Source organism: Mizuhopecten yessoensis, unplaced genomic scaffold (genome assembly GCF_002113885.1).
Source record: "Mizuhopecten yessoensis strain PY_sf001 unplaced genomic scaffold, ASM211388v2 scaffold11101, whole genome shotgun sequence".
In the NCBI taxonomy this organism is placed as follows: Eukaryota; Metazoa; Mollusca; class Bivalvia; order Pectinida; family Pectinidae; genus Mizuhopecten; species Mizuhopecten yessoensis.
In genome coordinates, this window is record NW_018408880.1 from 124,362 (window position 1) to 151,584 (window position 27,223).

The window sequence follows — 27,223 nt, forward strand, 5'->3', positions numbered from 1 at the left end:
GCAGATGTCAGATTGATTTTGTTTGCTCTTGAGGCGAGTGAGTTTATAGCGTGCGTCATCTGCCACCTGTTTGATAGTAAATTTGATATTTAGTATTTAAATAGGAATTACTTTTTTTCAAGGACTACTCCTCCAGTGTTGGTAAAATTATTTTAACCCTATTGTTTGAAAAACATCTGTTGGCCGAGGAAATTAACTTTATGTATACAAAAGGCATCTCCTTCAAAGGAACAGGCTAAGAAAAAGGTTTAAATGTGAATCTTTAATAGACTTAAATCTTGAGTTAACTTAGTGAAAAGGATCAGTCGGTGTACGTATCAAAGGAAGGTGTGACTATTTAGGGGCAGAGGGAGAAGGCCTAATAGGGGAGATATTGATCAATCTTTGAAAGATTACGCCTTCAGTATGAAGGAAGGGTTTAAAACTTTATTTGGTACAAAGGGACATTGGAAAAAGAGGGACTAAAATTTGTGTATATCAAAGTATGTGGCCAACCTAAGGTTCCAGGGTAAAAGTTGGGGCCCAGAAGGAGTAATAAGGGATAAATCTTATAAAATACTACCATAGCTTGAAAAGAATGAAGAAAGTGTATGCAGTTATATTTAAGAGAAGTAGCACTTTAGAAAAATATACTGAGTGCTGTTTGAAGTACCATCCCACTATGAAATAGAACACCTAATACAATTAATGTAAAGAGAGGTACAAATGTGGAGGTACTAACCATAGGAACATTGGTTACCACCATGTTAAAGGCACCTCATATTGTACTGGTTGCATTAATTGACTAATTTGGTTAACTGCCCTTGAGTGGCTAATTCATGCTAGATGGGTCACTTTTTCAAATGTTGGATGATAAAAGTAATCATGATAATAAATCTTAATATGACTATTCTTCTAGAATGGGTGAAGGGGCGTTAACTTAATATGGCATAGTGCACCTGTGGGTCAAGGAAATAGGATTAAGGCAGGGGCATAGTGTATGGGCCTTACCTGGGCCTTACCTGGTAATAGTGGAGTTCAAACACAATAGCATAATAGTTGTCATTAAAATTTGTGATATAATACAGCATGTATGTAAATATTTGAATTATTTGAATACTTTAATTTCTAAATGTTTGCGTGTTTTCAGCACCTCCAAAATTATGACTTTCGCAGTATCTAATGCTATATTATCTTTTTGGTAATAAACTTTTAAGCTATTTGTATATGTCTGGTTGCAGAAAGAGTCTCGTTTGATATGTATACATTAATAAATTATGTAAAAGATTTAAGTTTTTCTGTTACAGATGGTGTGGATCTGAAGTTAGTGTTTATGGTGTTACAAATTGTGTTGGCCTGAAGTGTCAGCGATTGTGTGTAGATGGTGTTACACAGATATTAACGGCCTGATAAGTTGATAATTTCCTGTCTTTTGTTTTACAGATGGTTTGGGCCTGCAACATGTGCAAGAAGAAGCAGGACATTTTGGCCAAGACTGGACAGTGGTATCATGGTGGCATGGCCAAACCCGTCCAACTGGACAATCTACCACAGGGAGAGGGGCCAGCTGGACAGAACATCAGTCCCCCAAATGAAAAACGTCAGAAGATTCATGGGGAAGGTCCCGATAAAGAGAATTCGGAGGATAAAAAGGGTCACAAAATTGTACGGACAGGAAGTTTGCAAGGGAGAGAACTCAAGAGACAGTTTTCTTTGGATGCACCAAAAAACCATAGTGATAGATCAGGATCTCAAAATCTTACTCCAGACATGGCAGACAAAGAAAAAGGATCGCGTGACAGGGGTCATTTACCCTCGGAGAGGGGTCGAACCCGGGACCGCTCCCCAGCAGCCAATCGCCACCACAGTGAGTCTCGCCTTTCAGAGACAGACAGACGTTTTAATGCTCAAGAATGGAGAAACATTGAACAGGAATCTCGGTACCGGCGAGGGGACACAGGTCGTGAGCCTCGGTCTCGTGACCAGTCTAGGGACCCAGATCACATGGAAAAGGGAAAATACACGGATGATAAACGGCGAGATCCACGTGATGCACATGTCGATAGACTAATGGACGACAGGGATAGGAAAAGGGAAATATCTCGAGAAAGATCAAGGTATCGAAAGTTTTTTTAACTTTATTGAATAGATACAATCATCGTAACTTGCTTGAATTCTTATAAAAACAGTAGAATAAAAGAGAAATAGGACTTCAAACAGGAGTAGAATAACTACTAATTAATAGATTGACAAGCAGAGATTTTGTTGTTTCTATCTTGGACACTTTGTTTATAGAGTAAACTATTTTCACTTGTTAGAATGCATCCTTTTCTTTGTTTATTAGAAAAGGCTTCATTTTTCTGATCCAAGAAATTTATCACCTCTACCTTACTTTAGTTTTGGCAAAAGAAAAATTATTATTTATATCCATTGACATTCAGTTCCTACTTCATTGGAACAGGATCCATGCATGAATAGGAATGTGAACATTTTTAGAATAGTTCAAACTTTTGCAACAGGAGAAAGACAAAAGCACGGCCAGACACGGGTTCAAACCCGGGACCTTCCGAATTCTAGACAGACGCTCTACCAATTGAGCTACATGCATGGTCCCCAGCGATTGACACAATCCAGTTCTGCTACACTTCTCCCTTCTTTTTCTAAGTCTTTGCCCCCGCCTGAAGACACAACTATTTACAACCCTGATTCATGTATCTCCTTGCCAAGCATACATTCACCCAGTGCTTGAAACAAGGTTTGACATGCTCGCCAATTTTGTAACAGGAGAAACAGAATTGCATAGCCAGACCATGATTTGAACCCGGGACCTTCTGAACTCTCGATGGACCAGGGTGCTCTACACATTGAGCTACATGGGCACGGCTGATTGGCCCAGTCTAGTTTGCTTTACTTTAATAAAAGGCCTGCAACAGGCTTTTGTTCAAATGAATGACCTTGACTCATTTTCAAGGTCAAAGGAGTGATATGTATTAACAAATTCAAATAGTTTCTCCGGAACAATGGAATATACTGACATGCACAACTTGGTAGTATTTGTTCGGTTACTTGCTTGAGTGAATGGCTAATAAATTGTTGAAATTAATTACACTGACCTATTTTCAAGGTCACATGATATTTATGTAAATTTCAAGTGATTTCTTTTACAGACAAGTCCTGATAAAGAGTATTTTGTTCCCTATATATTATGTGCAATGCTAAAGTTTGTTCAAGTAATATATTTTCAAAATAACAAGTCATCATGTGATGAAAACCAGAGGTACAGGTTCACGTCCTAGTGGAGGCATTGAAAAATAAGGACCTAGTTTTGTTACATTGACACCCATGGGCATAGGATTCCAAAGATGCTTGTTCCTTTTCGTTTTTTGCACTTGTCTAGACCATTTGTTTATAAAGACCACTTGTCTGTAAAACCTATTGCTGATTTGTTTGTTTAACTGTCAATCAAAAATTGGAGAATTTGGCAATTCTGCAATGTGTAGGTAGCTTTATACCTAAATTAGTGATTGAGGTCAGGTAGTCAAGGCAGGATACCCAATTGAGGAGAATTGTTTAAGCTATTTATCTGGTTAGGTTTTAGGGACAGAATAGAGCTGTATAAACCCCTAGCATGATGGTAGGAGGCTCCTACTGTGGTACCTGATGCAGAATTGTGGGTTTCCTCTTTTGTTTTCTGCTTAGGGGTTATTGCAGAGACTAAAATGATCTGGTACCCATATTGCAACATTAGAGAACTTTACATACCGGTATTTTGTTTCTGTCTTCTGGACGCTCTTTCTTTTCGACAGTGTCTACTTATTACAAGACACCAGCTCTGGTGATCCAACCTGTACAGGTTTGGGGAAAATAAACGGGCTGTATTTCGCAGCATGATAAAATAGCCCGAGCCGAACATAGCGGGGGTCCCCTGTAGTATCAGCAGGTCTTTTTTTACTTCTGCTTCAGGGATGCTGCCTCGAGCTCTTCAGACCTTTTCCCGTTCTTATCTCCCTAATGTGCTCTTACTTTTTGGCATTTTTTCCAAAACAACTCTTGGCATTTTTATGCGCTCTAAAATGAAAATCTAACTGATAAATACTACTTACATTTTCATTATTTCAGGGGTTCCAGGGAGGAGCTTGGACGATCGACCAGGGATGGACGTGAGGATCGGTCGAATCGTGACCCCCGTGATTGGGAAGAGGGGTCACGAAGACGGGACGGACCCGGTGATAAACGCAAGGATAGACAGACAGCGCCGGTAGATAACCTGAATATCTACGACTTTGCAGATAAAGATAATAAAGGTTCAAGAGAAAAGTTGGACTCTCTTGAAAATGATAAGCGAAGAGTTCGGGACCCTCACAGTAAACCCGGAGGGTCACCACACTCGCGTGATAATACTCAGAACTCTAGACATTTAAATAATAGGCATCCCCGTGATAGGCTTGGTAGTGGTAGTAAAGACCGTCGGTCACCAACGACGGGAGATACACGTGAAAGACGGAAAGAACCGGAAATTTATAATTCCCATGTACGATCACCAAGTCTAAACCGACATAATATACGTATTGAGCGAGTAGGGGATTCCCCAACAGTAATGGAAGAACAAGTAGATCACGACAAATACCACGATAAAAAACAACATCTAGATCCCAGTACCGCCGCCACGGGACGTAACTCCCGCAGTAGAAAATTGGATATATCCATGTCTAGGAATGATTCTTTAAGCTCAGACCCCTCAGACTGTGCCAGACCGCCTCCCCCGAAACCCCACAAACACCGAAGGGGTAAAAAATTGCAACAGCATTCCATTAGTAGCTCCGACGATGAGATTCGCTCCACACCAGAATGCTCCAGCTGCGAAGAACCGGATTTGGAAATTGAAAGCGTCATAAGTGAAAAAGGTGATGAGTATAGTGTTTTATAACTACTTCCGGTTTATTTTGTGTGTTTATTCCAAGGTCAAGGTCACCTAATACCTGCTATTTATGTTTATTTTCAAACAAATTGGATTTTTATTAAATATTTCTTCAATGCTGGATCTAAGAACTTATAAAAAAAGGTAAGTCCATTTTAAATTTTTACTTAAGATTTTAATGCATAATTTTTTTTCAGGGCAACTACTGTATTTTGAAGATTTTTAAAAATCTAAAAAAAAAGGAATATACAATGTCAGAACGGACCCAATATTACAAGAGCCTGCATCACAATGTTTTATATGGATTTCTCTTGTTTGTTTCAACTAATGTTGTTTTTATCCGTCGTGGATTCGTAAAATAAATCAGGGATTACATATAAAATTGAGAATTTGCTATATTGCCTTATTCTATAATTAGCTATAATTAACATTGCACTGTTGTTTATAATGAGCTACAAAATTCATCATTTAGATTAAACAGTTTGTGTGTAAGTCAAGATAGTGATTTTTATCGACTAGAAACACAATTTACAACTCCCTGAAGCATAGTTTGCTTCATCATTTGAAGCAACTATGCATGAACAAGTTGATGCAGAGAATAAGATTTTTCTGTTAAGAAGACACTTCAAAGTTCACGATGATACTCAAGGTATAAAATATGTAGAGTTTAACTCTTTCACCCCTATGTTACTTTAGTAAACTCTACCATGCATTGATATGGATGAGTCCATTATGGTCTACAGTGGTGATAGGGTTAAGAAATAGGTGTCCCATTACTTCTCGCAAAACTCTTGAGATATGCTCAAATACTAGAAAAACTTATAATTTCATTCATTGCAGGAATTGAAGCAACTCAGTTTGAAGCTTTATCTGAGAATAGCTGAAGCAATACATTGTTATGTATTGAAGCATTTAAAGTCATATATTGTGATATGCTGAAAATATTTGAAGCAAGATATTTTGATGAATTAAAAAAACCCCAATGAATTGAAGTTAACACTTGAAGTGATCCATGATTTAGAAACTAGAGTTGAAGCCAACACTTGAAGCAGTGTTTTGTTCAGAAACTAAAATTATGAATAAATTAAGAAACTAAAATAATTAATAAAGACGTGAAGCGATGCATCGTTTAGAACTATAGGATTTTCAAAATATTTCAGTGATTGAATCTTTATGACAAAATTCAACTTATGAAGCCACAACAAAAACTGCAACATGTTGAACAAATTGCCATTGATAAGTTATATACAATAAACCCATCATAAGATCAAAGAAATATTGTGAGGTGTCATGCTGGGTTATGTACTTCAACAAACCAATTGACTAATCAATCAACCAATCTATCAATCAATTAATAAATTAATCAAATCAATTAATCTGCCAATTAAATTAATCAAGTTAATCAATCAAACAAATTAATCTGTCAGTTAATCTATTAATCAGATTGTCAATCAACGAGTAAGAAGATTTACCGGTCATTTATTCATCAATCAATATATCTACCAATTAGCCAATAATCAATCAGTCAGTCAATCAATCAGTCAATATATATCAGTCAACGAACCCATCAGTCCCCTATAATCAATTAAAAGATGAATTCAGCTGACTGTGAGCTTAGTAAGAGGCAACTAATGTTTGTCCCCTGGGTGACGTACGTCTTCTGTTTAGGGGACATCAAAGAAACTTCAATTGATCTGCTGGCCCCCATTGCAAAACTTTAGATCTAGGTCTTTTCTTACTGCGTTGGCCAACTGGTTAAGGCGTCTGACATTCCGCTACCACTAGCCCTCCACCACTGGGTCGCGGGTTCGAGGCCTTAGTGGGGCAGTCGCCAGATTACTGGCCGTTGGTTGGTGTTTTTTTCTCCGAGAACTCTGGCTTTCCTCCACCAGCAAAACCTGGCACGTTCTTAAATGACAATAGCTGTTAATAGCATAATAACAATAACATAATAACATAAATAAACCAAATCTTTTCTAACTTCCCTAAAAAAAAAAATGTGTGTCTCTCTAATGGCAACGGTCTTCATCGTATATCACCTAATTAGCTTTGTGATGACATTAAACCACAAACAAACCAAATAATACTCACTGAATATGACTTTGAATTCCAAAAATAACACTGAATGTAAATATTTGAGTAAAAAATATGATTGAATATGAATGTTTAGTAAATTAATGAATGATTGTTTATAGCTGTTTCATTTCAAAGCTGACTGAAGTTGACTAAAAAAATGGTTATGACTTTGAATTTGAAAACTAATTGAGTATATGTTTGAGCTAAAAGCTTACTTATGTGACTTTTTCACTTAAACTCTTGATGAATGTGACTCGGAGTTAAACTTAAAAACTGCATTTGACTTTTTAAGCTAAAAACTGACGGAATTTGAGTGTTGGAGTTAAAAAAAGTCTGAATGGGACTGTTTGGATAATTAAGCTAAAATATTGACGTTATTAAAAACTGACTGAATATTGAGTGTTTCAGTTAAATCTGAATTAATTTTGAGTTAAAAATCAAATGTGACTGATTGACGGTGCAAATTTTTACATTGGACAAGCACTGAAGACTTACTGGATAAGGAATATTCTTACATGTATATTTGACCATTGCCTTTAATTTGCACTCTCTATTAAACCATTTTTAGCTAGATCAATGTGTTACTTAATGAGGTCGTCAAATTACATACAAAAAATATAGGATCAGCGATAAAGCAAATACATACTCTGATCTATAAGTGAATGTGGTATGTGTGTAAACTAATTAAGCTTTAATTGGCGCTAATTACCTGCATCATCACGCAATGAACAGAATCTAAACGTATAAATATACCTATAAAAATGTATATAGCTGTGTCATTTCCGTCATAGTGTCACTATAGGTATTATTAATGAACTATTCTGAAATAAAAACTAAAAGACGTATTTCTACCTATATAGAAGAATAAGATTTTTCTGTTAAGAAGACACATCAAAATTCTCGATGATACTCAACCCTTCCACCCCTATAATGTAACTTTAGTAAACTCTACCATGTATTGATCTGGATGAGTCCATGTTGGTCTACAGTGGTGAAATTTAAGGGTAACATGTCTCGTGTTAACATTTTATCTGAACCATGCATGTGGCCAAGTTGTTAAGGTGTCTGATCATCTAGGATCACTAAGCCCTCCACCAATTCAAGTTGTCAAGGTGTCTGATCATCTAGGATCACTAAACCCTCCACCAATTCAAGTGCCCTGGGTTTGAGGCCTATAACTGGGGCAGTCGCGGGTACTGGCCACTGGTCAGTGGTTTTTCTCCGGGCATTCCTCTTTTCCTCCCCCACCAAGACCTGACACATTCTAAATGACCAAAGCTGTTAATAGGACGGTATTATATATTTATATAAATAAAGCCCAGACAAACCAAACCAATCCTGGTTGTCACATATATCAGTGACATTTCACCTTCTTTCTGTAGAAGTATTATTCCAAATGAGTCGATACCTCCTGTGCAAATTATGTATACATGAATGAGTCAATTGATCATGCACATACATGTATGGACTGTAGTATACAGCAGACCCGACCCACTTTATTTTTTCCACTGACTAATTTATGAGTCATCAATATCAATTCATATTTTCATAATTATTTTTTCTCTTAATTTCATGAATAATTTTGTGCTTGATGTCATTCATAATGTACTTTGGCTATATATATTAGCTACTAAACAGTTGGTATTATGCACAGGGCATTACATTTCATTCCAACTAAAAGTTATAAAATGTTATTTGACAAATATTATGAAAAATAAAAAATAAATTAAAACTTACATTAATCACTCTTGGCGGTACAGATGTTAGCGTGCAGGGGGTCTTAAAGTGGGAGTGAACCATAATACCCGGAGAAAACCAATGTGGTCGGGCAGGTGTTCTCATACCATTTCATGTCCAATCAAGGAATCAAACCCAGGCCAAGTGCGTTATATAATATCCACTGTGGCATCCAAATTTCCCTATATTCAAAGATTGTGTCAAACTTAAAACCCAGCAAATGTTACTTCTGTGAATTATAATCATATAGTGACTATATATATACAATCACACAACAAATTGTAGACATGTTTGCCTCTTTACTGTCCAAAAACCAAGTCAACCAAACTTCAATGCTGCGATGTGTCAATATCAGTTTGATGTCAAACACCCCCCTCCCAGGGTAGTTATTAAAGAATTAAGTTAAAACGTCTTTTTCACTTTGGACACGCTTAAACTGAATAATGAAAAAAAAGGCCTATGAATTGGACATGTCCCTGACTCTATGGTTGTCCCATGCTTATCTTATTTACTTGTAGACCAATCAGTTTACCCTTTACCTTCAATGTATATGGAAGCTTAATTAAAGCTCTGTCAGTGACCACGAAGTTGGACTAGACTGTGTTGCGTAAAATTTAAACCCCCACAAAAATAGTTCCAATTGAGACAATCGCCAAATATTAGCCCCGTGATATTAAACAACTGTACAGTTATGAAGAGTTTGTTTATGCAACATCTTAAAGAAAACTAGTGTACAGAGAGGTAGAATGATTTTTTTTGTAATGAAATTGGGGGGGGGGGGGGGGGGGGGGGGGCAGGAACCAACATAGATAGAAACACTCAACAAACACAGTTTTTAAAGTTTAAAATTTCATTGATTTTGAAAATATTTGCAAGAAAATAATTCAATGCAACTTATCTAAATCTAACATGGTTTAATATTCTAGACTAGGTAATATAAGTAAGGCATGTACCTGTTGAACTCAAACTGACTTTACACCACCTGTCACAAAGATTACTGTGTACAAATCGTGCTGGCTGATGTAAAAATAGATCAGTCATGTGACCATGGATGACTAATATGATCCCATTTTATACCTTGACATGTATTAGACAGATAGGTGTTGGTATTTATTTTCTGGAGAATTTCGATTGTGTTTATTTAAGAGTTTGACCTCTGACCCTCTCGATCTGGTAGGTAACACTAGATCACCGGTAAATATTGGAATAGCGATTAAAAAAGAGTTTCACATAAACACTTGGATAGCAATGCCAAATTCCCCGTAATTAACACCCAGAGTTGTTTGAAAATTGCCATGGTGATGCACTGCAATATGTTATGCTCAAAAGGGGTCCAAGAGATTTCTAAGGTCAAGGTCACTGTTACTGAAGAGAATATTGGGGGTGTTACAGCTAGGCACATGACAGAGAACTTGCTGATGTGTCAGCGTTTTAGTTCTCGGAAATCACATTTTAAAAAGTTGGCCCTGTCATATGCTAGATATATTGATAGCGAAAAGCAATCTTAAGGATCGCCGAACGGGTACCTTTGGCATAAGCTGGAACAAAGTGTTGGAAACCTTTTTTCTGGCATGACTCTAGTTTTGATAAATCATTTCTGAAAGAAAACCATACCTGCAGGACTTTTTTGAGAAATAATAAAGATGAAATAAACAAAATATAATCAACAATAGGGTTCTGAATGGAAAAAAACCCAGCAGCGAGGCTAGACAGGGATTTGAACACTGGAATAAAGATTGATATACTATCTCTCTAACCAACTATCTGTTCAACAGAAGTGTCATGGCAAACTGTGCTACAGTTATATCCAAACAGAAGCTAAAGGGAGGTAATAGCTATATATGAAAAACAACAGCGTGGTAGGACTGCAGGGATCCTTTCTCTCAGGTTATATATATATATATATAGTGACCAACACTGGCATAGTCTTTATGATGTTGCCCAATACCAACTTGACTTTATCAAGACGATTTTGGCCAGTACAAACTTTACCCTGATATACAAAAATTGATAGATAAAAACTGGCCATGACAATTATACATAACCTTGACCAACACAATCTTTATGTTTCTTACACAGGCTACTTCTGTAGATTATATGGGTTTAAGCATCCTATTAACAACCAAGGTAGTTTAAGGTTATTCCTCCATGCGTGTATAGTGTGTGTGTGTGTGTAATGTTTATGTGCTGGATGTAGTATGTTGGTATTTGCCTGTCTGCGATAGTGCGAATCAGATGCCAACTTTAGAGTGCTTACTTCACTGAAATACCATTCCAAAGACATGCATCCAGCAGAGTATTTCACCTAGGCGCATTAATATTATACTGACAACAGATTTACCAGTCGTTGCAATTACCCTTAATACTGAGCATTTCAGCAGGGAATAACACCTATACCATTGGTATGTCCTGACTTGGGGGGGAATAACACCTATACCATTGGTATGTCCTGACCTGGGGACAAATCCTAGTGCCTTCCTTACTTTTGCCAAAGGTGAGATGTTGCCAAACTAGGCGCTAGGAAATAAAAGGTTGTTCGTAAGTGAAAATATAAAGATCCAAAATATCTCCATGATCGCAGCAGATTTATTTTGGTCACTTTAATTTTTTGTCCCCAAGTAGGTGATAAACAAAAGTAAACCCCCATTCTGCTGGGGTGTCCTTTTTAGTCGCCTTCTACAAAATACATGTGTATATTTTTTCCAAATTCCTGACCTGAAGGGTTGTTTTATGCACCATGCACCTTGACACATTATCTATATCTTGACATATTTTTATAAACTTTAAATCATTCACCCCTGAAGACACATTTGAACACTTCCAATTCAGTGGTTGGAATAGTTCATTATATGATTTAAGGAGTGGGTTGAGTTAAGGATAAATGTCACATGGTGACATACATGTAAATCTCTTTTCCAAGAGAGTTCCTCACTAAGAATCATGGGAACTATTTTGTTAAATAATATGTTCATTTATTAATATAAAGACATTTTCCTCTGTGCCTGTAAGTGTAGGAGCTTCCCTTTTCTTAGAATTAAAAAAACAGACCCAAGTTGCCATTACTGTACCAACATTTCAGAGCTTTATGTTTTCTTTTATCTTTTGTTAGACTATTGTCGGAATTTCACCAGGCCTGTTGTCTCACTATCGTAACCAGATTACGGCAATTCAGTCCATTGAGTTGCTTTGTCATCTGTTGACATTGTCTTTATATGACTTTGGGGGGATAACTTAAACAAATAAAAGATGTTGAAATTGAAAGTCTTGCATATTCATAGACTGAGTTAATTTTAAATTTGTACAAGGTAATATCGTAAATAAAAAGTCATCAAAGCCGATTATTGCACGAAGTTAAAGCTTAGATTTATGTATCATATACCCTTAACTCTAAAACATGACACATATAATATGTGTGTGACTTAAGCTTGTATCCTAAATTCTAACACATATCACACGTACAATGTGAATGTAGCTTATATCTGAACTTGACCACAAACCATAGGTAAAATAAAAATGTAACAAATATATTCCTAACTCTATGATATCCTAAAAGTGTAATATGTAGAATCGGAAACGCAAACTAATGGGGAAAACATCCCTTAACCAAGCATTTTCCATAGTTTTCACTAAACTCAAAGATAAGACTAAATAGACACAAAGCAAGTAATTGTGAAAAGTCGTACACAAAAACTAATAGCCATGCATTGCAGGTTTATCAAAATATATCTATTTTGAATTCAAAATGAGTATTTTTTAATTTGCCAAACATTTCCCTTAGATTTTGCTTACCACAAAGTTAAGAGTTAAGAGATAAGAGTTAAGGTTGGATTGAGTTTAAACCTATTAAAATAATATCCATGATAACCATTTTATAATTACTTTAGTAAATTCTTTATTTATTACAGCTGCAAATCTCATGTAGTATATAGCAATGTGATGTATAGCTTTATCAAGCAAGTGTTATTTCCCTTGTTTAGAGAGCATTGCAGGTAAAAACAACATGGAGACTGGAGAGCAAAAAGGAATTATTCTGACCTCATTTTTCTGTAAATTACAAAATAATTCAATAATGTTTGTAACATACTTTTTTTATTGGTTTGTGTGTTTTGTGAGTTGAATCTATCAAGTGATAGACCAAATGAAGGCGTCATCTGTAACACTTGAAAAATGGTCTACAACCATGTCTTCTGACATCAGGAATTGGAGCATTATTCATGAATTTAGAAAAGATGACTTGGACATATTCTCAATGACCTATACATTATATGGCCTTATGCATGTCAGTATTTGCCCCGGCTCAACTTGTCCTGGATTTGAAACACGGCATTTGATAGATCAAGTACATAAAAATCATTGCCCCATTCATAGAAAGTATGTTGCATTATTTCTGTTGTAACTGAAAATGACACTTTTTAATTTCTGATTTTGGATTTTAAGGATTGCAGACGAGAACCGAAGCAGTTTATGTAAAGATGCACATTGGAATTTGGTCTATACATCAATATAGACGAATCTATTATCTAGTCTAATCCTTAACCCTTTCACCCCTATGTACTTTTAGTAGACTCTTCCATGCATTGATCTTGATGAGTCCATTATGCTCAACAGTGGTGAAAGGGTTAAAAGTTCGAAAAAATTGTGTGACCTACATTTATAATGAAATTTGACAATTACCTAAATTTAACTCAGAGTTAAGTTATTGATGAAGTATGTTGATATTAACTGTAGGAGAGTTTGAAATGGGAGAGGAACGCTGGAGGAAAGATGAAATACTAGCAGCAAAAATCAAAAAGTTTTTATCGGTGAGTTATCTGCCCTTTGCATGTGAAATGGTGCAGATGGAGGTTGGTTGTTGCCACACATGCCAAACATGCTTGCTGTCTAGTAATATACTGTTGTTACAATGTACATAAACATATATATGGTGATATGTCTACTGGAGTGACAACCAATCAGCATACACTTCTTTAATGACATTCAGGGTCAAAGGTTCTTTATATAAACTATGACCTTTCATAACGACCTCTGATCTTGTATCCTATATGGGTACAATGTTTGTTTTGTGGTTAATTCATTTAAAAAATATTCTCTGAAAACAGTTTATTGTAATTTTGAAAATTGGTAATTAAATGGTTTTTTTTTTTTAAATTGTCCATGTATTGTATTTTGGTTGTCATGAAAGTAAGAGGTTTCTGTATTGTATAAGATACTTAAAAAGTGATGTTTCTTGATGAGGAATGCATTTTCCTAATTAACCTAAGGGAGGCAACTCATTTTACATGCCTAAAATTTTACAAATGACCATGGCCATTTCAGGAAACATTGCTTAGGTATGGGTCACATTAGTTGTTAGAACAAAATATCTCAGCTGTCTTTTTCAGTGTCTCTTATTTTTGTTTAAAAAACTCCCTTTTGTAACAAAATTGATCAAAGATCTTTTTAGGTCAATTAAATGCTGTGTGGCAGTACAAAATGGATTAATCTGAGATGGACAGCAGGGATGTCAATGTTACGGCCTTTTTAGGAAAAAATATGATAAATGTCCAATTCTTTTGATGGGATCTATATATAATTGAAAATTAATTTTTAGAAAAAACATGTGTTACATGATTTTCAAAAATAGTTTCCCATCAAATCTTTTAAAGGGAAGTAATAATAAAACACCAAAAATAAAAATAATATTACTTTTTATTTTATTTTCATAAATTTTATTAGAAAAATAAAAATCCTCTGTTTCTAATCAATAAATGAAACCCCATCCAAATTTTTTGGGGGGATGTGTGACCATCAAAAAATCTGTACATTTATCATAAAAACACTTTTGGTTTGATTTGTAAAGACTATACGCAGCTTTTGGATTCAGTATTGCTTTAATTTTTCGTTTGCAGGGTCTGCTCTTGCAGGCAGCTGTAGGCAGCAAGCTAGTAGGTACCGTCAGGTCTCCCAAAGTCAACTCTCAATGACTAAAACCAAACGCTCACATTGTTCAGAGGGCAAGGGAAAGGTCAAAACAGCTGAGCAAGACGCTCGCTGGGCTGAACATCAAATTAAGGACTCGGGAATTGACACCGGGCATTCGAGTAGTAGCCAAACTCTTAACGAGGACATATACAAATGCAAGGTACATAAAGCATTATATGTATGAGAAGAATTAGTTATTTAAAAAAAAGTTTTTCCTTCACATCCTAGTCTCACGAAATTTGAAATCCAGCATTTAGAGTCCATATAGACATGAACAAATAAAATTCGAACTTATGCTTAGTTTTGATATTTTATAAAAAAAATAAGAAACAGCTTAGTTGCATAATAATTTTCTCAAGTGTTTCAAAAGATTAAAAGAAGGATTGTAAATATTAATTTTTCATCAAATATTTAAAAAAAAACATCCTAATTTTTTTTATAGGATAGATGATGGAAAATTTGTCATGGCAAACATTTTAAAACCGGGAATTTTCCATTAAATCTCTATAACTTTGTCATGTATTTAGTGTCATATCCATTGTCTTCCGCAGCAGATTTTTCCCATAAATATTGAACAATTGGCAGATTGAAACATTATACTGTGTAATAGAATGTATTTTATTTTTAATTCAGATTTAATCTATTTTAATTTAAATATAAATATGTGTGACTATTTATCTCTATTTTGACTTTCTTTTTCTGTCTCACTTCATTCCAGGGATCCAAAAGTGCTTTTAAAGATTTGAAAAAAAATAACCACACAATTCTGGTAAATTAAATTATTTTGGGAATGTTTTGAAATAGCTATATCAAATTTTAAGATATATTTATTATATTTGGATTTTTTTTCTTTTCTGTTGGCCCTCAAAGAATATTTCTGCACAAAAAGTTTTCATTTTTTTTCTCTCCTTTTTATAGCACAATTTGCTAGCTAAAGTTAAAATTAAATTCTACAAAGTAATGTAGAAGATTTAAGCAATCCTTTCTTATATTTTTTTCTCTTTAAAAATGATGCACTTGTCATGTTTTCTTTAAGGGTATGAAAAACTTTGGCCGTTTGATTTGTAGTTAAAAAACGTAAAAAAAATACCCATACTGAAATTAAGATTACTGCCACCAAGGAATTTTAAAAATGAAGAAAGAAAAAAGGTTATACCTGTTCAAGCATTATGGTATCAGTTTTGTGACACATCAATTTATTTTCTACCTATCACTATATACATTAAGTTTGCTGTCACTTATCCTTTTGAGATTTATTTTCATAATGTAGTTTGATATTATTTGTATTTGATTGACTACACTGAGATTGCAGAGAGATGTGGCTTTTAAATCATCCCTGAATTAATTTCATTATAGCAAGCGTTTGTATCAATGTGTTCTGTCGTTTTATGTTCTTGCAGTTTATGGCATATCTGAAATTTATTTGATTTTAGAAAACAAAAGTTTATCCTTTTTATCACAAGAAGTTTATCTAGCATGGATAACATCTATATCTACTGCTTAAAGGAATACAGTAAAACAGCTAGAACAAAAATTTTGAAAAAATTTAAGCAACATAATTTCGTTTTATATTTTATTATTCATTCCATCTTTGTTATGATAATATGGTAAATAAGCGAAACATTTTTAATATAAAATCGAGAATCAAAACAAATGACTCGGTGGTAAACCTCCAAACACATGTGGATACTGGAAAATTAACTATCACACTGTATATTTTTGAGTTTGTGAAAGGTTGCAAAAATTCAAGAGCGTTCCAAATTAAACTAATTGTAAAAGCAGGCATGTTTATGAGATTTGAATTACACATACTTGTATCAAGGGTATTCCGTCTTTGCATATTGCAGAGTTATCTTCTATGGGGAGCAGGTATTGATTGTTACGTCACTTGTTTGTGAGAGTAACATCATCAATTTTTGAGAAAACGACGTAATTTTCTCACACAAACCAATGACCTAACAATCAATACCTGCTCCCAAGAGAAGATAACTCTGCAATACGCAAAGACGGAATACAGACAAGATAATCATTTTTAAAACTGGGCACAGAAAACATTTTATGAACAATAAAAATGACAAGATCAAATCATAATATTAATATGTGAAGACAGATATTGTAATAATAATATTTCACCAGATTATCTATTTTTATAATATGTTGAATTTCTCTCTGATTTATAAAAATAAGAATAAAAAAACCTGGTTCATTGAAATTTTGTATAAAATTTGATAAGTAAATAAAATTGGGCAAAATCGTATGGCTGTTTTGTTGTATAAAAAGTTACGCTATACATATATGAACATATAACACTTTTTAATGATTAAGCGATTAATCGGATTTAAAACATGATTAAAATAGATATGAACAAAAAACTTGGTGCGACAAAAAATGTTTTGTTATAACCATGTAATTAATTGTGAGGTGGAAATATTAAAAACAAAGATGGTTTTTGTCCATCGATTTATAGATTCAAGGTCAGGAAGTCCCTAAAAACTGACATAAGAGGTCAAAGGTCATGTTGCCTTGCTCTCATTGGTGCCTGCCTAACTTCAGCTGCTTTCAAGTGTCTGACTCATGTATTAGTTTGCATGTTTTGTGCATGAAAACTAACTATTTTTATTATAGCTCGTGTCTTATTTGATCAACGGTATTTATAAATTGTACTCTCATGTAAAATTCGTTATTCATTATTTGTATGTTTGCATTTACTTTGTTTGTCTAAATGTATTTTCATAATAATAATAATATTACAAGTCACATCTTCACGTCCTTTTTAACTTATTCACCCCTGAAGAAATATTTGAACTCTTCCTAATTCAAAGGTTGGAATAACTCATTATGAAATATCAGGGGTGAATGAGTTAAAACAATAGGTGTTTTATGCATAAAAGGCCTTTGTCTGGTTGTTTAACTTCTGTTAGTGTGATTTCGTATAAAACTCTAGCCACAAACTCCTTTTAAATGTCACTTAATAAGGGATTTGATTTCTATTTAGTTGTAATAGCTTCAAAAATAAAAAATAAAGTTGTGGGAATGCTGGATAATGAGTATGAGAATATAACAATGTTATGTACAGAAAATTTAACTCCATTTTGAGAGCATCCCCGAAATTCCTTGGATTACGTATACAATCACTTGCATTCTCTGCACCCCTGGGATGTGTCATAAAAAATCTAAGGCACACGCTGCTAGCTATGTGATTGGTCTCAAGTTAAAAAAAGGCCGCTCGCTAGGCTGATACCTGTCCTTTGAAGATTACAGAGGAGCGACACCCGACTTCAAAGCCTGTTCATTTTACCTTTTGATGTACGTCAAAGAAACAAACTAATCAACTTATATCATTCATTAGGTGGCGCATGCAGAACGTTAAATCTTGTCATGACGTATTTAGGGGGATCAGAGAATGTAAGAGAGTTCAACCCTTGAAATGTCGAAAATAGCTTTACATAGGATTCCATTAACACATTCACCCCTGAAATTTCATAATTAACTATTCCAACTTTGAATTGGAAGAGTTCAAATGAGTCTTCAGGGGTGAATGAGTGAACACCTGGACATTTGTAAATCTGTATATTATATACTGTATCAGTCCAAGTACATCTGTGTGTCCTGAAATCATTCTGTTACCCTTTAAGACCGTTGATGGATTATCTAAACATTCATAGGAAACAAAAATCAGAATTCTGAAACATAAAATCACTGATATATTTTTCATATTTGAAATACAGGTTATGAAGAAATCTGGAGATCCCCCTTTAGCATCCCATTAAACTTTGTTGTAATTGTCGTCAATTTGCGTGTATGAGATCTTTTTTGGCAAAATTAAACAAACTTTTAATAATGACGGGTGGAAATAGCGTAGATGTCATAGAAAATTATATTTCCCCTAAAAGCAGAGACATGCACAATGAATGACCTATGCCACAAACATAATGCTGTAAATCTTGTCTACCAAAACAAAACATTGATTACCAGCTGGGGTACCTCACTTTTGTATTTTCTGGGGTTTCACTTTTGACCCCTCCACTTCCTTATACAATTTACAAAAAACGAAGGTTCCCATAAGTGTCTTTCAAAAAGGAAGTCCTCCCTCTCCAGTTCTTACTGATCCCGCTGCAGTTCCTCTACTTCTGATACCTTTTCTACTCCTCATGTTGCTTCTTCACTCTTTCAGCTGCTGATACACCTTCACCTGATATGTCTCATGCATGTCATCCTCAAGTATTGCTTTCTCTCATCTTCTTCTGCTACCTGCCCTTGCTGCTTCACCAATTAATATGTCATTCTCATTGACCATCAACTTCTCAGTGATGCTCATCTTCTCCTCATCCTGGCATCTCTGTGTCTTTATCCTACACCTCTCACCTGTATTTGGTTTATCGATAGTGATGCTGCTTCTCTTCTTCCTCTTTATATTCTTTTACCATTCTGATTGACGCATCTGATCCTTTTCCTGTTTATATTCTTTGGCTTGTCCACCTGCAGCTAAACACCCTCTTCCTCTTCTGTTACAACTCTGACTGCTGCTAGTGATCATATTCATCTTTATTTCCTCTTTTTGTCCAAATGCTGCTCAATGCACTCTTCATTCCCTCCTCTGTTACTACTCTGATTGCTGCGTCTGATTCCCTTCATGTTCTGATGTTTATCAAACTACTACTTAAGACTCTCATCTTCCTCTGTTATTTCTCTCACTAGTACTGCTGCTTATGATTCTCTCCTTTTTCTTCATTTTCTGCTTCAAGCCCAACTGCTGCTAAATACTCTATTCTCCTCTGTTATTTCTCTGACTGCTGCTAGTAATCCTGTCTTCCTCTTCCCTTTTCCTGATGTTTGTCTAAATGCTACTAGAGACTCTTTTCCTCCTCTGTGCTTTCTCGGACTCCCTGATTCTCTGTTTCTCTTCCTCTTCATGTTTTGATGTTTGTTCAACTGCTGCTAAAGACTCTTTCTTTCATCTGTTACTGTTCTGACATCTCCTAACAATCCTCTTCATCTTCATTTTCTGCTGTTTGTCCAACTGCTGCTAAAGGTTCTTTTTCATCCTCTGCTATTACTCTGACTGCTAGTGATACTGTCTTCTTTTTCCTTCTTCTGCTGTTCGTCTAACTGCTGCTAAAGATTCTTTTTCATCCTCTGCTATTACTATGACTGATAGTGATCCTGTCTTCCTCTTCCCTCTTCTGCTGTTCGTCTAACTGCTGCTAAAGATTCTTTTCATCCTCTGCTATTACTATGACTGCTTGTGATCCTGTCTTCCTCTTCCCTCTTCTGCTGTGTGCATGTCCAACTGCTGCTAAAGATTCTTTTTCATCCTCTGCTATTACTATGACTGATAGTGATCCTGTCTTCCTCTTCCCTCTTCTGCTGTTCGTCCAACTGCTGCTAAAGATTCTTTTCATCCTCTGCTATTACTATGACTGCTTGTGATCCTGTCTTCCTCTTCCCTCTTCTGCTGTGTGCATGTCCAACTGCTGCTAAAGGTTCTTTTTCATCCTCTGCTATTACTCTGACTGCTGCTAGTGATCTCCTTCATGTTTTCTGTTTCCCTGTCTGCTGCTATTGGTCCTTTCCTCTCCAATATTTGGTTGTTTGCTGTTTGTAGCAGTTGATCTTATTCTTGCTGCTTCTTCACTTCTCTTCTTCTCAGTTTCTCAACTCTTGCTACTGCCACTCCTTGTCTGTTGCTGTTGCATATTGTATAGCTATTTTTTCTCCTCCAAATTTTTTTATTTGCTACTGTTCTACATGCTGTTGATGCCAATGCTCCGACTTAAGTTAATACCATTAACTTTTCAACTTTCACCCTCAAACTTACATTTCTCAAACTGTTCATGCAACTTTCTCCTAATTGCTCTTCCTTCATTTCATCCTATTTTTACTGTGGAATGTCATTCAAAAGACAGGAAACTTATTGCTCTGGGATACCATTTTAAATTGAGAAATTGTACTACTGTGCAATCTCGCTTCGGAGAAAGGAACCCTTACTGTATTTCCTGTGGGAAAGCACTTTAAAGTCAGAAACCTTCCTAAGGCGGAATCTCACTCAGAAGACATTTTTTTACTGTGGAATCTCACTCAAAAGACATTTTTACTGTGGAATCTCACTTAGAAGACATTTTTACTGCGGAATCTCACTCAGAAGAAAGAAGGCTATTCCATTTGACTACGTGACCACCCACAAAGACAGGATTGTCATGAAAGGAATGTCATGTTCATGAAATGCTCAAAAGGACAGTGGGTTTATTAGTGTGGAAACTCAATGAAAAAAGATGGACATTATTGCTACTGAACCTCACTCAAAAAGACCAAAATATTTTTACTGTGGAATCTAACTCAAAAGACATCAATCTTGTGACCGTGAAATAACGCTCAGACGACAGGACACTTGTTTCTGTGGAATATATTACTCAAATATTCCACAGATGGAAACTTTCTTACTCAGGAAACTTTCTTACTCAAAACAACTGGATAGTTAAAACTTTGGAAGCTTACTCAAAAGATTACTGATCCAGAAACTCAAAAAGAAAGAGGAATCTTGTTTCTGAATATGATAAGTAGTAAAAACACCCTTTTGTTAAAAATTAGACACTGAAACAAGATTTGGTGCAACCATATTGAACGAAAAATTCACCATATTCAACCTATCTTTATTACAAAGCCTTGAATGTTATAATACACAGGTTCAAAGCTATTCGAAATTATACTGTTAATTGTCTACAAATGACAAATTGCCAGAACAATTCTACAAAATACTACACTGTCTTATGGCATGGGTATCAAATGAATAGGAAGTGATGAGTCAACCTTTTCCAGCCCGGACTTACATTACAAACAAAATCATTGATAGGTGCACTCCTAAAAAAGACTGACATATAAAAAATGATTCTTCAATAAGTACAATCTGAACTTAACAGAATGGTGTGGAAAAGTGCTAAAATATAATTACCACAAAAATATATAAGGTTACCGTATGTAGTTTATTTTTAAAAAGATTGATATACTGGACTAAATTTGTGTGCAAAGATGTCAGATGAACACAAAAACTTGAAAATATTCATGAAAAATTATTGGATGAACACAATTTTTTTGTGTTTTTGTTTTGTTTAGCTCATCAGGTTCCTAAAGGACCATTTGAGCTTAGGCCTTAAATAAGCATAGCAGCTGTCAACAACTTTTTGTTTAAAAGACTACTTGTCCAAAATGACCACAGAAGTTTTGATAAGATTTAGTACATGTACAATATGGAAAATCTCTGAGAAGCGAAAAGGATTCAATAGTGTGTAAATAAATGGAGTTGGAAAGGTTGAGCTGAATAGTTTAAATAAGGGTAATGTTTTAGAAGAATACACTTTGAGAATGTGCGATTGGATTTTAACCTAAAAAAGCATCATCTGAACAACGAGGATTAATTTAGTGATGTAAAAAGGAAGCTCCCTTTGGGGAAGATGAGTGGGGTCCAAAAGGGAAAATAGGGTAAATATTCTAAGAGTTACTCTTAAACTCATTCACCCTTGAAATTTCATAATGAACCATTCCAACCATTGATTTGGAAGAGTTCAAATGTGTTTTCAGGGGTGAATGAGTTAATTAATTTGGTATTATGAAAAATAACTACACTAAATGTTGTACAAAACATCCCTGAACTTTATACTGTTTACTGGGAAATTTTGCTACAGTTTAATTTTCGCCTTTTTTGCCCTCCGTAACAAGGGCGTGACATAACATATGTAGTAATTTGATGTGAAGGGTGAAATTTACACTTGGTGAAAATAGAGTTTTTGGGAAAAGGGTGAAAGTTTCACAGATATAATTTTTTTCGGTATAAAGTCGATTTTAAAGGGATGTGGGTTGAGTAAAGGAATATTCTGAGTGAGACATTTTCAACTCTGTGGTTCTATCTTGTCAATTTCAGCTTATGTGTGTGTGTCTGGGTGGGGGTGATGGTGGTGGCTCCGAGTTAATTCAATATTCAATATAGCCATTCTGTTTTCTAAATCTCTGAGATGCTTTCAAATAATTAAAATTGATAACTTCCATGAGATTATATTTTACATGTGTTCATAACATTGCTCAAGCCAAGTATTTGTATTATAATTGAGTTGTTCATTTAGTTATCTGTAATGGTAATCATGGTTCGAAATTGGGAAAACCATTTAAAAAAGGGGGTCCTTGCTCAGGTATAGCAGGTGAGTGACACCGGCCTTAACATGCCTGTTATTTTCTTGCTGATTAACAACCAGATACTGAATTCAATTATATATAAAGTATCTCTGTCCCACTGCAGAATAAACCCACTAGAGAATTTCACTGTTGGTTTTCATTGATAAAGTTACCTCCCCTTACTTTTGTTTGGCTATAGTAGGTACCCCGTGTGTTTCAGCTACGATGTTGTGATCAGAGGTCTAGAGTTCAAATCCAGGTGTGGCTCAGTGCATTTTTAACTCTCAAAACACTGTTGTTAATTCTGTTTATTTCATCTTTAATTCTATTTTGGTAAACTTCCGTAATGGTTTCTTTTTCGAAATGATTTATTAAATATATTTTCATGCAAATAAAAATGTTTCTGAATTATAGTTTTAAGTTTTTGGCAGTGGTACAGGGATCCTTAAGATACATTGGATAGTGTAAGTATAGTCACAATGTATTAAAACACCATTAACTCACTCACCCTTAAAGACACATTTGAACTCTTCCAATTCAAAAATTGGAATAGTTCATTATGAAATTTCAGGGGTGAATGAGGTAACTACTTAGCCTTGTTTTGGTACACGTTTTGTGTTTAATTTCTTCAGCATCCAGTGACGTGGCAGACATCTGCAGACGGAGTGAAAAGGATCGGTCACATGATACTGAAGAAAACGGTTTTGGAAGGTACGGGAAAAGACGACTCTGGTGCGATCTTGGGTGAGTAGACAGGCCCCGGGGTAGGGAAATATTTGATCAGGGTGGGGCTCTCGATGGAGAACAAAATAATATTCCTTGTACATTACTATATATAGACTTACCGCACTTGTACTCAGCCACTCATTATTCATCTGTTTACGGAAGGGTATCAACTTTCAGTTTCAGGAGCATTATCATAGATATTGATTTTACAACATGATATTTAGTCAAAATAAAATTACAAGGGGGATAGGAATTGAAAAAGAAGTATGTAATTGTCAAGGTCATTTTGAAAGATATTTTTTCAAGGAGGGTTCAAAATCAAAAATGGTGTACAGGTATGTAATCGTAATAGTCATATTTAAAGAAGAAAATATTTACCTTAAAACAAGGTCTTTAACTTAGTAACAAAATGTGGATTTGGAAACATACAAAAAATCATTGCTTTCATGTTTTGTAAACATTTCAAACATTTGTTTTAATATATAAATTTTTTCACAATAATTTTTTATCATTATTAGTTCTTATTACCTGCTTGCTGGCAATATTAACCAATCAGAGCAGTTCTATTTATTTTCCTCATGCATTTTATGTACCTCGGGTGTTATAAGTAAAGCTTTCTTCGTTAAGAAGCATGATTTTAATACAGTCTTGATTTTTGCATGATTTTTTTTTTCTTTTAAATTTTTATGCTTATTCAGAAGAATATCAGTTTAATATTTAAAAACAACAAACTAGTGTTAAGGAGTTTCAAAAACATTTGTATTTAATTTAGAATACTGCTCGATTCGTTCAAATTAGGTTAGTTTAACTCAAATTTAGTTCCTTCAAATTTCAATATAATTTTATGAATTAGCATTATGAATGAATAAGTTATGAATAAGAACTCTGGATGAATGCTTGGTTGTGTACAAGGCCGCAGAAGTCTGTTCCAAAGAAAATAATAGATTATGATTTATTATTTACCATACCGTTCAAATCAGCTCTAGAATTCAATGGCTAGCTACAGGGTCGTCTAAATATTCACATGATGAAAATGCACATAATTTGATGATGTAATGCACATGATTTGATGATGTAGTGCACATCAGTAGTTGATGAATAGTACACAATTTCATTATATATATACTGCACAAAATTATGTTTAAAATGTCATATATTAGAAACATTGTAAATATTTGTATGCATGTGAGATAATCTTTTTTCCACTTTCCTACAAACATATAAACTGTTTCAGGTCAGTGTTGCTGTTTTTGTTTGTTTTCTGCTTTTCGTAAATGTTTAAGCACAGACTTCAATAATAATAAAGCACTTAAAATTTAAGATAGCATTTGATTGGTCAATCAAAATAATTTGCAATGGTATAACCATGATATACTACCCAAAAATTTCTCATTTGCATATGAAGCCTGGCAGAGAGACCAAGATTTTGAAGAAAACGCATACAACATCAAAAGTGTTGCTGCTTTGGGTGGTGTTACCTGATATATATGAACTGGAATGGGAATAATGTTAATGCTACTGTATTATGAGATTTGCATTGGTACATTGTATATATCATGATTACATTGTTACAAATATCTGTTATACTATAGCTAGCCTTCCTCCGTATCGCCGGTAAAACTCATTTTGCGATAGTATAATCTCGCTGTACCGCCACAATTTTCAAAACACGGTAGGGTTATCCCATAAATGACTACAAAATATCGGCTAAAATCAAATCATTCTGATTTATATCAAATGCAAGTGAATTTATCATACTATAAATTTACATATTGTAGCGCATTCATAATTTATCGCTTTTCACACGTTAATTATTGCGCTAAAGTATGAATGCGCTAATTAAAGTTATTGTATATTGTGATTTTAGCAAATTAATGAAGAACTTAAACAAATTCCTACACTACGGTCTGGCTCGACGTCAGTTGTCAAAAATAGATATCATTGAAAACATTTGTATTCAAAATGAGTTAATTCTTTTAATAATTTTTTAGTATTTTTCTAATTTATGTTATTATAAATATTCTTTGTTTGAAAAGAAAAAAAAGCATGCCTGAGTAAATCGTTTTCTTTTGGAATTTTGTAAATTAACTTACTCGAGTTAGATAAGCGGGGGGAAAATTGTAATCATACTTTATCTTACAACCTTTTTTTTTCTTTATTTTTCTGGGTTATTCTACAAAAAATGTAAACATAATCTTAGAAACTCTGGCATTCAGCTATCAGTGCCGGCATTGTTAATTAATTAGAAAAACAACAAAACACTGTACAACCATAATGTATAACAATACCATTAGCAGTTGTGTTTGAAAAAAATAGTGACCTTAAAACCACATACTGCTGAGCAAGTGTATATATACTTACAGGTTCACCAATTACTTATTTTCCAATAGTATTTCATTTTTTAATCTTATTTGCTCCAAAGCAAGCTTTCTTTCCAGAATGCATTGAGTCTGTTAATTAGTTTCTATAATTGAAAACAGCCTAAATTCAGGTTAGATATGAGATAGGTAATCTTTTACTAGACAGATTGTATGTAGTTACTGTATGCGGGGGAAAAAATGGCCAAGTTAAATTTTCGCCCTTTGCCGGTAAAATCCCTATTAGCCCAGTTTTAATTCCGCCTTTCACAGTTAACTATACTATGTATATTATGTCGTTTAGTAATGTTTACTGTAAAAGTCAATTTGCATTCATTACGGAGGGCGAAAAAGGCGAAAATTAAACTGCAGCGAAAAATTCCCCTGTATACAGTTATACATATATCATATAATATGTGCATTACTTCTGTTGGATGTTAAATGATGATAAATCCAGGAGAATTCCTGGGTTTCAGGATACACCCAATGGCTGTCAATTTCCATGAAAAGAAAAAAAGACGAATATGCACATCCTTTTTTTTGGGAGGAAACCACCTTAACACATTTTTGCCCCTCCCTCCAAGATTTAAATCATTCCCTGTTTAATCCATGGTAATGTCACTATCGTAGCAATTTCTGCCCAAATGATGTGTATGTGATCAAAGTTTTGTGTTATGCAGTATGTTTATGCCATTTAATACTTCAAAACTGGCCCATGACCATATTGGGATTTGAAATATAGTTTTTAGGTCACCTGAGCTTTGCTCAAGTGACCTATTCCAATCGCTTTTCGTCCGTCGTCGTCCGTCGTGCGTCGTGCGTCGTGCGTAAACTTTTACATTTTCAACTTCTTCTCAAGAACCAGTGGATGGATTTTTTTCAACTTGGTCAGAATCATCCTTGGTAGATGAGGCTTCAAAATTGTAAAATTGGGATTCCTACCCCCACCCCTGGGGCCAGGGCGGGGCCCCAAAGGGAAAATTATCCAATATTTCAAAAATCTTCTTCTCCAGACTCACAGGTACTACAGTGATTTTCTCTACGTGGAAAGAAAGATCATCAGGGGCTTTACTTAAATTGTAAATTTCAGGACCCCCGAGCTATCCGTTCTCCCTTGGGGAGGGGGTAAAGTTTACTATAGTTTATATAGGGAAATAACACTTTTGGGTATATTTTGACAACTTTCTGTAGGAAATTATTTTTACTTGGTGAGAATTATCCTTGGAGGTAGATGGTTTCAAATTGTAAAATTGAGATTCCTACCCCGACCCCTGGGGCCAGGGCGGGGCCCCAAAGGGAAAATTAA

At 34.8% G+C, this 27,223-nt stretch overlaps 1 protein-coding gene across 2 annotated transcripts in view; it reads left to right on the forward strand.

The window, feature by feature from the left end:
* The window catches only part of LOC110465765 (regulating synaptic membrane exocytosis protein 2-like), a 96,779-nt gene that overhangs the window by 33,219 nt on the left and 36,337 nt on the right, over nucleotides 1-27,223 (forward strand). For both annotated transcript variants that reach the window (XM_021521838.1, XM_021521839.1), the window contains exons 4-7: nucleotides 1,423-2,096; nucleotides 4,099-4,883; nucleotides 13,439-13,512; nucleotides 23,467-23,578. In XM_021521838.1, the coding sequence (XP_021377513.1) occupies nucleotides 1,423-2,096; nucleotides 4,099-4,883; nucleotides 13,439-13,512; nucleotides 23,467-23,578 (1,645 nt within the window). The remainder of the gene's footprint in view (nucleotides 1-1,422; nucleotides 2,097-4,098; nucleotides 4,884-13,438; nucleotides 13,513-23,466; nucleotides 23,579-27,223) is intronic.